The sequence below is a fragment of the Egretta garzetta genome, unplaced genomic scaffold (genome assembly GCF_000687185.1).
Source record: "Egretta garzetta isolate BGI_Z169 unplaced genomic scaffold, ASM68718v1 scaffold14, whole genome shotgun sequence".
Lineage (NCBI taxonomy): Eukaryota > Metazoa > Chordata > Aves > Pelecaniformes > Ardeidae > Egretta > Egretta garzetta.
The window spans coordinates 7,486,831-7,499,359 of record NW_009259588.1 but is presented as its reverse complement, the minus strand read 5'-3'; the positions used below and the strand labels follow the sequence as shown (position 1 = coordinate 7,499,359).

At 41.8% G+C, this 12,529-nt stretch overlaps 1 protein-coding gene across 1 annotated transcript in view; it reads left to right on the top strand.

Annotated features, from left to right (window-relative positions):
- The window catches only part of PHACTR1 (phosphatase and actin regulator 1), a 313,243-nt gene that overhangs the window by 692 nt on the left and 300,022 nt on the right, over nucleotides 1-12,529 (top strand). The window contains exon 2 of the mRNA XM_035893441.1: nucleotides 11,132-11,278. Within this exon, the coding sequence (XP_035749334.1) occupies nucleotides 11,132-11,278 (147 nt within the window). The remainder of the gene's footprint in view (nucleotides 1-11,131; nucleotides 11,279-12,529) is intronic.

Sequence of the window (12,529 nt, the reverse complement as noted above, 5' to 3'; positions counted from 1 at the left end):
GTGAAAAAGTAATCAAGCATCTTTGCTTTAATGTAGTTGAGACTTGTTCACGACAGATGATATTTTTGGTGAAGTCAGTTCACATTTTTCTCACCAGCTCTATTTTTGGAGAAAACTTGCAATTTCAGAGAGAAGGGTTTTTTTGTTCCTTAAACTTTAAACACCATATTAAATTGAAGAAATCTGCAAGGACCAAGTAGCTCTATCAGCCTTTTTTTGGTTTTACGTACTGCCTGTTGTCTGAAAACACGGTCCAGCTTGTTTCCACCATTAAATTCATCAGCTGCCAATCAAATTCAGAGTCTGGCCAACAGAGTTCTGCATTCCCTCTGGAGGCCACTCTCCCAGAGCAAGACCTCGCGCACCTGGGGGACACCTGCCCGAGGATACACGGGGGTCAGTACCACCTTTAACCTTGGGCTCAGCTGAGGTGCTGCTGCCTAAGGCATGCTGCATTGCCCAGCTGCTGCCCCAGTGGTTGTGATACATTTTCATCTGTACAGGTCACGGAAAACCTTTCTTGTCACAACGCAGCCTTCTGCATTGAACAACAGAAGCAAATGCTAAGCACCTCAAAATCAGGGAAAAAATTGGTTGAGGGCAATGATTGATTTTGTTGACCTTCTCTCCATCTTTAAAATGCGACGGACACCCGAGCATTGCTACAGAAATATTAAGTTCTTTGATACCCCTATGAAAACAACCCCCTCCCTCTTCCATGGAAACTAAAATTCAGGAATCTACAACTTGCTGCTTTACAAGCTATAGCAGTTTATCAACAGCGCCCCTGTGCACTGCAAGGTACAGAGGGGACTATGGAAGAAGGAATATGTATTCATGCAATGGAAGTCTATTACAGTAACATGCACAAGGTGACTAATAAGGGTTGCACAAACAACCTTCACTGGAAGTACTTCCAAGAAGGCAAGGGAAAAAACCATTATCTTACCCATACTTGGAGAAGTTATATGGTTAGCACATATAGAAATGCTTATACTGATCATTTAGATGCGTGACTGAAATTTTAACCTTAGCACCTGGTTCATTCTTTGTTTTAATGCAATTATTTTGCTTTTTTTAAATGCAGAAAAAAATCCATCGCGTAGAACTGTACTCCCTGATACAAAAGTCATCAGCAGGGGGTTGACCTTTAGATCTGTCATGCGGGCTTCTCTCCCTTGGCCAAAACAAGTAGGAACCAGCACAGAGACTTGGGGATTTTTTTTGTCCCCCCGCTTGTGAACATTTTATGAAAGATGCCAACGGCATGCTTCCACTGCGCACCACAGCATGGTACAGAGGCTCCCAAACCCTAATTACCTCCGCAACTGGAAACAGGACATTGATGTAAGAGCCATGCTGCACTTACACTCTGCCCTCTTCAGCCTTTCACCTTCCTCTTTGCTCCTTCTACTGCATTTCCCTAGCTCCTGTACTTCACATCTCTTAGCTGACATGCTTGTGAGACCTCATCCCCAAACTCTCATACTCTCTCCTCTCTTCATCTCTCTGTGTTTGAGGTCAGCTGCTTTCCAACAAGCTGGGTGCCAGCAGGGAAATTGCTCTTAGCACAGAAGCAACAATGCTTCTGCTCTGCATTCTCAAATGCTGCAACGCAGCAGCCCCCTGGCAACAGGAGAGGTGCTTGAGGGGAAGGATGGATGGACAACCCCACTAGCAATAGGTGTCAGAGATGAAATGTGGCCTGTGCAAAGAGAAGTTTCAGGAGGCTTTTGCTGTCTGAGGCAGCACTGAGCTTCTCTGAGGTGACAGAGATGGCTTCAGCAGGCCAATTGGTAAACCTCTGGAAGAGCTTCATCATCAAGTTTTCCTGTAGCAAATGCTTTCATCGCCATCCTTAGCCCCAAACTTCTTGATGGTAGCACCCCCTTCCTCTGAGCTATCTTACTCCCTGTACACAGCAAGGGACTCAACTCTATCAAGTGTGTGTATCAGCTCTGATAACTCCTGTCGTCCTTGTACCTTGTGCCAAATGTTAAGGCTGTCTTCCACATAACAGGCATTTCTGTATGAGATAATGGCATGATTTCTCCAAACATGGGCAAACATAATATCATATTTCTTTCCTTATCTGCCTGCTGAGAAAGAAACTGTGTTAGCTTTAACTTTCTGAAAACCCAAAAAAGAATACACTGAATGTGAGGCACCCATCCGCCATAAATAGCGTAGCTCAAGTAGCTCGTCTGGAACTGAATAAAAGGTCTGCAAGAAAGCATTGTCACCAGAGCTACCTAATGGGATTGCAAGTAACTATTTGATGTTAATATAATAACATGATGCTTTTAGCAAATCATACTATCAAACAGCATGTGTGTATGCATTAAAACCGCATTATAACAGAATTGAGTGAAAGAAGACTACAGTATTCTGCCATTTAATTAGAAACAACATCAGAACACATTACATGTATTATTATTACTTTAGTTTTATTGTGAGTTATTGCATTACAAAATGCTCTGTTTACAGACTGTAGAATGGGGGTTTATGACCCACTTACTCTTTCTGTGAGATTTGAAGATTTCTGCCTTTTAATCCTTTGATCCTCCAGATCAAGAAAAAAAACCCTCCTTTCCAGTGTTTTCACGTTAATGATATGACAATGTTACAAATGGCAGCTGTAAAGCACTCATTCTCATCTGTACCCACTCCTTGTGGGTGGAAGAGAAGGGAAGGAATAGGACTGCAAAATGTTGGGAAGGAACTCAAAGAGCTATAATGGCATTGCTGGCGGCAAGTCCCAGCTGACCTCAGGTCTTGCGCAGTTGAATGCAGGATGCTCTGACCTCAGCAAACAGACTGAAACAGGGTTTTGTCCCCCAGCAGCTAACCGGTTCGCTATCCCTTGCTGCCTGCACTAACGCCCACGCCTCATCCCCAGAAGGCTGCAGAACTGCCTTTGCTGCTGTAGGGTAGGAGGAGAGAGGTGCTACCTTATCGGCTGCCTCCTCTCCCATCCTCTCCTTCTGCAGAAGCAGCCATCACCTCACTCCCGTGGGCTGAGTGCAGAACAGAGGATGTTTGGCCATTCGGGCTGCATCTGCTGTTCAAACAGCTGTTCCCCGTTTCCTCCAAGGAAAAGCGAAGCAGGAGGGATGGAAAAGTCACAAAAGCTGGATCTGGCAGTAGGATTATCTAGATTTAGAAAACTTGGTAAACGAAGCCAGCTGGCTGTAGTCTTCAGATACAAGCCAGAAATATCCTAAGCCCTGCAGTCCTCCCTGACTGTCTCTTCTGTGGCCGTATGTTGGGATCTAGGAGATGGGGGTGTCCTTGCCAAGTGCGTAATGCCTGGTGACGCATCTGCAAATCAGAAGCAGGAAAGAAGGGACTGTGATCCCCTGGATCCAGCCCCTTGCCCTAGGAAGTCTGAATCTGAAATCGAAGCGTGGAGCTGGACTTTAATTTTCAAAAAAGTCTTTTCCCTTTGAAGTGTGTGGAAGATACTAGCCATTCTTGGATGTAAGTGTATTCTAAATACAAATCTGCTATGGCTTTCAGCCATGAGGGCTGAAAGTATAAGACGGGGCCTAGAATAGGATTCAGCTCACGTATCCCTTAGGTGTCCTCAGTGAAGATGTTTCCACCTAAGACTCCTGACTAGCCTGGCATGTATCAGTGAAGCAAAATGGACATTTCAAGAGCAGAGTTCACCTAATCTTAGATATTTTCCTTGGGATAATGTAAATTTTGCCTTATTCTCTCTACTGATTATGAAAACCTAGACAGCTAACTAGAGTGAAAGACGCCTGTGCTAAGGGCATTTGTTTTAACACATGTTGACAGGCAAGATAGGACCTAATTCAGGACAGGGAGCAACTTCCCCAAAACAGGTCAAATTGTAATCCAAAGCTGCAAATGTGCAGATCCCATCTCAGCTGTAGCCTATTTTGGAGAGACATCAGCTTTGATCTTGAAGTTCTATTTGAACGAAGTTATGCTTTGGGGCATGCAGAGAAAGACCTGTTATTTGACAGAGCTGAGCAGGCTGGCGCTGAGGAGCAGCAGAAGCAGGCTGCTCCACGAGGGAAAGCGAGCCAAGAGTCAGCGAGCCAGGCAGAGCCAGCAGCCTCGCCTGCGAGAGGTAAAGCACTGCAGCACACGAGCAGGGCAGGTCTGGTGACAGTCACCCGGTTCAGCCAGGAGTCCAGATCATCAGACAAGACCATGGTGATGAGGCAGGTATGAGACCAAGCAGGATGTCAGGTCAGCAGTCTGGATGTGGATCAGCAAGGAATGTAGCCAGCCACAGGCACAGACGCAGCCTCGCTCGGCAAGTGGGCAACGGCCTCAGTGCACACGTAGCTCCCAAAAAACGGGAGGAGGCAGCTGTTGAGGCTTCTTGCCACTTTCTCAAACAGCTCCAAAAGCTGGTGAGGGCTTCTCAAGCTGCTGTCTCCCACAGCTGTGCCATGTCAGAGAGCCTGCCTCGAGCAGAGGCAACCACACCGTGTGCAGGGACCGTGCGCAGGGCCCTCACCGTTGGTCCCTATCTCTCACCTAGGCTTGCTCAGGATTAAGAAACAAGGAACCCCTCCCTTCCGCTGTATACAGGGGGACGGAGCCCCTTGGATAAACTCTAAGGGAGAGGAATGACTTCTGCCCAGCACATTATAAGTGAAAGCTTTAGGTACCATCGTTAAAGGAGAGTTGCCCATCACAGAGCATGCATAGCACTTCTCTGCAGCCGTGAGTCCAATGGAAGGGGTCCTAGGACTCACCCCCTCTCTTGGTGACTCTAGCAACCCCACACCACAACCTGATGGGACAGGCTGGACATCGTGTGGTCAGGATGCCATTTTGGGCTGCGTGAGTCCACCTTTGTGCTACAGTTGGACCCTCTGGTCCCTGCTGGGAGTCCGTGTTCCGCTCTCGGGCAACTTCTGAGTCAAAGATACAATCGTTTATAATTTCCTGGGGACCTGTGCATTGACCTTTCCAGTCTTGCCTCCTTTCGCACCAGCAGGGGGCACGAAGCTTAAAATTAATTAATTGAGTATTTCCAAGACGTTCCTACATACCTTGAGGTTGCTTGCCAGTCCATTTGGCAGGAAACACTGCGCATATTTAAATAACTGAACAAAACTCTCTTGAAGGCTTATCTTAAACTATCTTTTGTATCTATAAATAATTTACAGATGCACTTACATTAGGTGTGCTTTTACTGGTTGCAGCATTCCTGCAATCTACTTCATGAATGTAAGGAGGGAATAAAAAATGTAAAGTAGAAAAAATATGGAAATAAAAATATAGTACATACGGCTGAGGGATAACAGATGCACAAGACTGGATAGATATATAGAGGAAGATTCCAGGAAATCTTTCTTCTCGATCAGTTTTCCAGGTTTAATAAAATACTCCCAGGTATAGTTTTAATTCCGCATTTTCCTCTCGCAGTCCGTCTCCGCAATATATTTATTTCGCTGTGCTTCATTTTGCTCATTTATTTTAATGATTCATACAGGGCTGACTCATTCTAGATGTTTGACTTTAATCACTGCTGACTACTCAGTGCTACTTCCCTTCTGCTTTTGCATATTAAATTACGTCCAGTATTTTACAAAAGCGTATTGCTGCAGTATCCCCAGATCCTAATCCAGAATGATTCCACTGCAGGTGTTCCTTGTGTAAAGGAACATTAGGATACTCCATCCGTTAAAATTTTATGATTAATCCATCCTCTAGGTTAAAATCTTTTCAAAGTTATGTTATTTTGCAGGTATTTTCCTTTTTTTTTATTCATGTGATGTCACTATTTCTTAGACTAATAACATTAATAACAGAAGAATTAGTAACAGCAAATGTGCATTCCTGATGTTATTTCCCTCCCTTTAAATCCCAGGAAGTAACTGATCAACACAAACCTTTTCCTCATCCTTTTTAAAATTTTTTTTTCCCTTTCCCACTGCCTATTCTGGCATATCCCCATTACTGAGCATTTAGGAAGAGGCAACTGAGTGCCATGATCGGAGTCTCTGGCTTGCAGAGTCAGGTGGCCTAGCTTCACCAGCTGTATAAAAAATAGCTCACAACAAGTTGCACTAACTGTACTTCAGCTACTTTTTGTCATTTGTTTTAATATCCAGTCAGACAAATTAAAGTCAGAAGAAATAAGGATCTTCTAATTCTCAGTGGCGTTCTCTATACCCCTAAACACAGAAAACTTTAGAAAAGCTATGCATGGATCACACTTGAAAAAAAATTATTCTGAAAACTAAATCCAATTTTTTTTCTATTAAAAATTAATTTTAAATAACAAAGCCTCTACTTGCCCCTATTTTTTAGCTAGTAATAATTTAGCTAGCTTTTTTTTTTTATTTGAGAGTCAGTTTTCTGAAACCTATGCCTTTGGACACAATGGCAGAGGAACAAGCATGTTTCTTCTAAAATGTAAAAAAAAAAAAGCTAGTTAGGCCTGTTGTGCATACATTTACCCAAACATCACAAACCAGCACACCAAGCATGTGCATAAAAGCGGATAGCCTTTTGCACCGCACTATTGTTTGTACCCTCAGGTCTGTGTTTGAATACTGTGTATCTAAGTACTTTTTTACAGATTGCTGATGCCCATCAAACCAGTATCAAAGATCTCAACAGCTTTGCTTTAGAGACACGGAGCAACCCATATGCATGTGCTTCTCTGTTTATCTGGGAGACACAAGCCTACAAAACGCTCTTCATAAATGACAAATTATGTCCTCTCCAGTGCTTGCGCACGTTCTGCTCTCTTCTTCTCCTGACAGTCACACCCCATTTCCCATCTCTAATCCTTTAAATGTTGTTCTTTATCAGTTCCATTTAAAAAAAGACAAAAGTGAAGTGGCATTAAATCAGATCCAAAGGGTTTTTTTCCATCCATTTGGACCCATTGCTTGGTCTGTCTTTAAAGGAGAATATTCACAATCCAATGATTAACTTTTTTTTTAGCACAGGTGGAATATCGTGTTCTGGATGCATCAAAATGTACCTGAAGTAATGTTTTTAAAGCTTATATTTAGCCAAAAATATGTTTCTGTGTGCCTTATCTACATGTCAGGCCATGGTGAGCCCTTTCCACAGAAGCATGAACAAGGAGAACTGAATAAGCAGCTCTACGTTTCTCTAACGAAAAAAAAAGTATCAAGAAAGAATCCTACTCAATCAGCAACAGCAGCACTGCAATTAAAATATTTTCAAAGGTATTCTACAAAGTTGTTCAAAATTTGCCCTGAGAAATGAGGTTTTCCTCAAAAGAGTCTTAAAGATTTCTGATGTAAGCCAGAATTCCTTTATGGCTATTTCCATGCCATCTGAAGTTGCTTGTGATTACATGCGTCAGAAACATACCCTTTCCAAGCATCTAAGTCTAGACATCTCCAGCAGAAATATTTTAGCACTTCGCTTGTACTAGGATTAAAAACATCAGATCTCAAAAGTTTTTGCCATTTCGAGGTAAGAATCTGCTGTGCAAATTAGAGTTTCTAGATGAAGAGCCTATTGAGCCAAAAATGACCAGGGCATTTGTGTCATCAATGAAATATTTTAAAAATATTTTAATAAAAGTCATTTGATAAATGCGGATGGAAAAATCTAGATGGATAGTTCATATTTTCTCAGACTACTTTTTAGGAGGATGGCTTTTCACCTCTGAAAGTTTTCCTATTAAAAATACCCAACATTTTTCTAAGAAACACAAGTCTTAAAAAAAATCAGTATTGTAGCTCTTCAAAACATAAAGCTAGTTCTTGGCAAGCAAAAATGAGTACTAATATTTTTATTAAAATATGTGGAAATGTATTTTAATGGAAAAAAATGAAAGCCATCAAAAATTCTTTGCAAACCGTCCGCCGCGTTTTCTCTAATTTTAAACATCATTCAAAAATTGAACCACCTGTAGATGTAACTAAATATATTGAAATTGTATCTTTAAAATGCCTCTGCACATGCAAATAATGATTTAAGTATTTCATGTTCCCTTCTCCCAAATGCATACTTGCATCATACTTCAGTAACATACAATATTTTCAGACAACAAATGTGAGATTATACATAATCAGTTCTAAGATGTCATTACATACATTATGGCATTTCTACTTTTAAGGTATTTTTTCCTCCCTAAGCCACCTCTTCCCTTTCTAACAAATACCAGAGAAGATGTTGCTGCAATGTGCCAATCGTGGCATAACCCTATGAGGAACAATGCAAACAGAATGAAAGAATTTAACCAAAATTACTCATTTGCCTTCCTTGTGCTCTTAGAGTGACTGCTTAAAATGAGTTTTCAACACTGGTCTCAAATCCATTTGCAGTGTAAGCAGGCCCCTTAATGTGTATCGTAATGTCATTCCTTTACTCCAAGACCTTCAAGAGGACACTTTCTAATTTTCCTGAAAAAACAACTCTTAAAAATGTGTCCCAGAGACTGAGCTGGTTTGTGGAGAGCAGCTGAGGCCAGAGATACTGGGTTATCTGTGATGGACCTAATGGTCACACTGGGCAAATGTTGACAGCTTTACTAAAATGTATATGGCAAGTCATGCTCGTAATAAGGAATGCTATGGATTACGGTTAGGAAGAGTATGTACAGGTATATTCATGGCATACATAAATATTCAGCATCACTGTATGGATATCAGAATGTGATCAGCGATACTTTCCAGTTTCATGGCTGTGTAAGAATTGATCTTATGTTTTTACTGCAAAATAATTATTAGCTTCCTCTGAAATGTTTCCAATGTTTACTAAAAATTTCCAGTCATTCTTGAAAACTCCTTTTGGTAATATACAAAAAGGGGAGACAATCATGCTTGTCAAAGTAGTTTATAACGATTGCTCCAGGAAACATTTTCCTGCATCCACCTACCTCTAGTCAAAATGAATACACACCAGATCCCAATATTTTGACCCGAAAGGTAAAAATGATTTATAAACAATTACATAAAAAAGCCCACTCTTATTCTCTGTTTACTGTAAATGTATATGGAAATTGGTGTTTTGTTTTTTTTTTTTTTTTTTAAATAGAGTCCTGTGCTGTGATCCAGCCAGCCCTAAAATGCATGGGTGCCCTTTCACTGACTTTAACTACAGCTAGATCATGCCCGTTTTAAAAGACAAATCTTTTACACAGTTGTTTTATGAGATGATTTTTTACAATGCTGACTTTATACATAGATAAATCTTCCTTAAGTGTAGATTTGATGATGCAGTACACAGAATTCTCTGTAGCAGAAATTTTCCATTCTCTTTTATCTTCATTACTGTACAGCCCTATTACAAGGGAGTAATAGTTTACAGTCTAGTTGCAGTGTTTACTTTAGCTTAATCTAAATAGTTGACCCCATTAAATCAATTTCAACTCTCGCCCTTTGCTTTTAATTCGAATTCAAATGCTAGGTTAGAAATGAGCAAAAACTTGAAAGAAATCTATTTAAAACCAGAAAACATGTAAGCTAGACCAGAAATAACCGCTACTCCCAGCAGCGCAGATTTGCTTGTTTAGTAAACTACATCATGCTACAAACTGAAAAAAGGAGCGTGACAGCTTTTGTTAACTCATACTAATTACATGCTATCATACCTAACACCTAAGTCAGGTTTTAGGCATCTGAAGGCTTCTGATTGACAGGTATGATTTGGAACTCTTAAAAAACTTTTAAAAGAAAGAATCACAGTCAGCAGGCTGCAGAATACGCTCTTAGTCACTATCAGTCATGCTCTCCAGTCCCAGCAGGAAAATATAGTTCATTAGTTATTTGAAGTGTGGTAGCTTACAAAAGTCCTAAGATAGACTGTTATGCCAGGTAATGCCCAAACAGCAAGAAACATCCAGGGTTTAGGCTCCTAGGTTCTTACAGGGTCCACAGGGAAGTTAAGGTTAGTAGTCCCACACTGAGGGTAAGGATGGGATTTTCGAGCTGAAATTCTCCTTCCAGCTATATATGAGGTGGAGGGGAAAGAAGCGTGCTGAGAAGCTACTTGTGCATGGTGCCCACGCTTTCGGTGATCAGCCAGATCCCATCAGGAATTGGGATAATCTTTATCTACTCAGGGAGAGAATTGAGGTGGATATATTTAGAGAGGCTCTTCTGTTTGTGATTTGTAATTTATGGGCTCAGCACCCAAAGCATTCAACAGCCGCTCATAACTACATTTCACATAAAACCCACCTACATTAAAGAGAGATTATCAAGGCAGTAAGGTCAAGTGCTAAATACTTAGGCAATGCCAGAATGAAGGTTGCCTCTGCAACGTTAATTCAGTCTCCTTATACATATGTATTATCGTATGGTTTCTAATTGCATGATGACACAGTAATTTTTTACTATCCTACCATTTGCTTCATCAAAGCATGGAGTGGGCAGTGCTCACTTAATGAGCCAGTATTAAATATTTTGCTTTCTCCTCCTTGAAGGCATGGCCCCAAGCCATTTAAGCCCTGTTCAGAAGATAGAAATCTTAATTTCCTCATGGGCTTTTCATTGGTGCTTCACTAAAGTATACGAATACTTTACAAATACAAATGAATTTATATGTGCACGAAATCCTTGCTGAAAGAAAATGACGATTCTCTCTGTTTCACAACTAAGAAACTAAGACATAAAGTGATCAAGAGCAAAAAGTAGCTGTTAATTGTGAGTGCCCAAATCACGACAAGAAGAAACTGACTTTTGGAATAGTTGCTGTAGGCATCACGTCAAGCACAGCTTCCACTGATTTCTGCAAACTAAGCGAACACTTAAATACTTGCATTACTCAGGCATCACAGCCTCAAAAACAGCATTCAGAAAAAGAGAGACTGCAGCTTTTAAGGAAGTTGTGAAAAGAGTTGTTTGAGTGGCAAAACTAGGAACTTTGAACAAGCAATCTCTGGCAGGAACAGAGCTCTAACCTGTGTCTTTGGGGCATGCAACACAGCAAGCTTTTCTATTCTTGGCATCATTCAGTGCAGCCCTTAAATTCTGCAGCACATGAGGCAAGGACCTTACAGCAAACAGCCTCTGCTACAGATCCTCTTTTCCACTGAGTGATTTTCTTTCTCTTTTCTTCTCTTTTTTTTTTTTTTCTCCCTCTTCCTCCCCCTTTCCATTTCTCCTGTCTCCTGCTATTGTCCTCCCCATTTGTTCTTTCATACCAGCTCGTCGGGCAACTCTTCTCACCGTGCCCACTCTGATGACAGCATCTTCTGAAGACGACATAGACCGGAGACCCATCAGAAGACTCCGGTCTAAGAGCGACACCCCTTACCTGGAAGAAGCTAGGATCTGCTTCAACCTTGATAATGGTAAGACCACCCTTTCCCCAAACAGCATATGATATTAATTAAAGGCTTTTTTTGAGATGCAGTGGTATGGTGGCTCACCAGCCACCCAAGGATGCCACGGCTGTCTAACTACAAGCACCTGAATACGTATGAACAGGGATCCTTTTCAAAATTCTCCTATTTTAGCTAGGGTGAACCCATGAGATCAGAGCAAAAGAGAATGGCTTTGCAAACAAGATACAAATGTATCTTACCCACTCCAGGCATCCGGAAACATGAAAGTTCTTGTGAACATTTATGAAGGGATTAGAGCTAACAGCAGACTTCAGCTAAACCCAACGTTACAACCATGGAAGAACATCCAGCACGCCCCAAAACCTCTCTAGGTTTAGTTGGCAAAAGTGTAACAGAGAGCTCTTGATTCTGCAGGAATGAGTAAGAGAGCTGTACCCCAAAATTGAGAGCAGCTAACGTTACTATTGCTGCCTTCAGAGTTACTGAGCCCTGGAACTCCCTGGTCCTTGAACCTCATTTAAGTTGACCAAACCAAAAGATTTTTGGAAGAACTAAAAACTTAGTGCCTTTAAGGAGACTGGGTTTTCTTTAAAAAATCTGAATTAAATGGGATGAACTAGTACACTCCCAGGCACATATTTTAACTGTTTAACTCTCACTTTACGTAGAACTTTTGTGCTACCTGGATTTGTCTTTAAAAATAGTGTTTTTTAATTATTTCTATTACACTAACATTAGAGGTCCTAACTGAAACTGGAGCCCCAATGTGGCAGGCAGCCTACAACCACAGGGTAAGAAATAACATCTCCATAAAGAGCCGATTACTAAATAGAGAAGACGGAATAGGGGTGAAGCAGCAATACACTGTCCCCAGTTTGCAGCTGGAGAATGGAGCCACTGACTTGTGCTTACGGTCACCTTTTTTCTCCAAGACCTGCCAAAGCGACTTATGAATACGAGTCCCAGGCTGTAAGCGATAGCCAGTTTGAAACATAGAACGTAGGCTCCTCAGTCCCCTTGGCATTTTAGAGCGCTTGGCTTGGTGCACCGTTCTGGTTTACTCGATGGGTTTGCCCAAGGAAAGAGGCGGAGGAGGTGAAGGGATGAGCCCTTAGACTTCCCACCACGTCTCGATCCAGCCGTGCTGTGACTTCTGGGAGCCATAGGCTAGAAGAGCGCAGTTCAGGGTGCCTGAGACTGGGGTGGAAGGTGCCAGGCCTGCTGCAGGGTGGCACCTCGGCCAGCCAGCCCATGGCG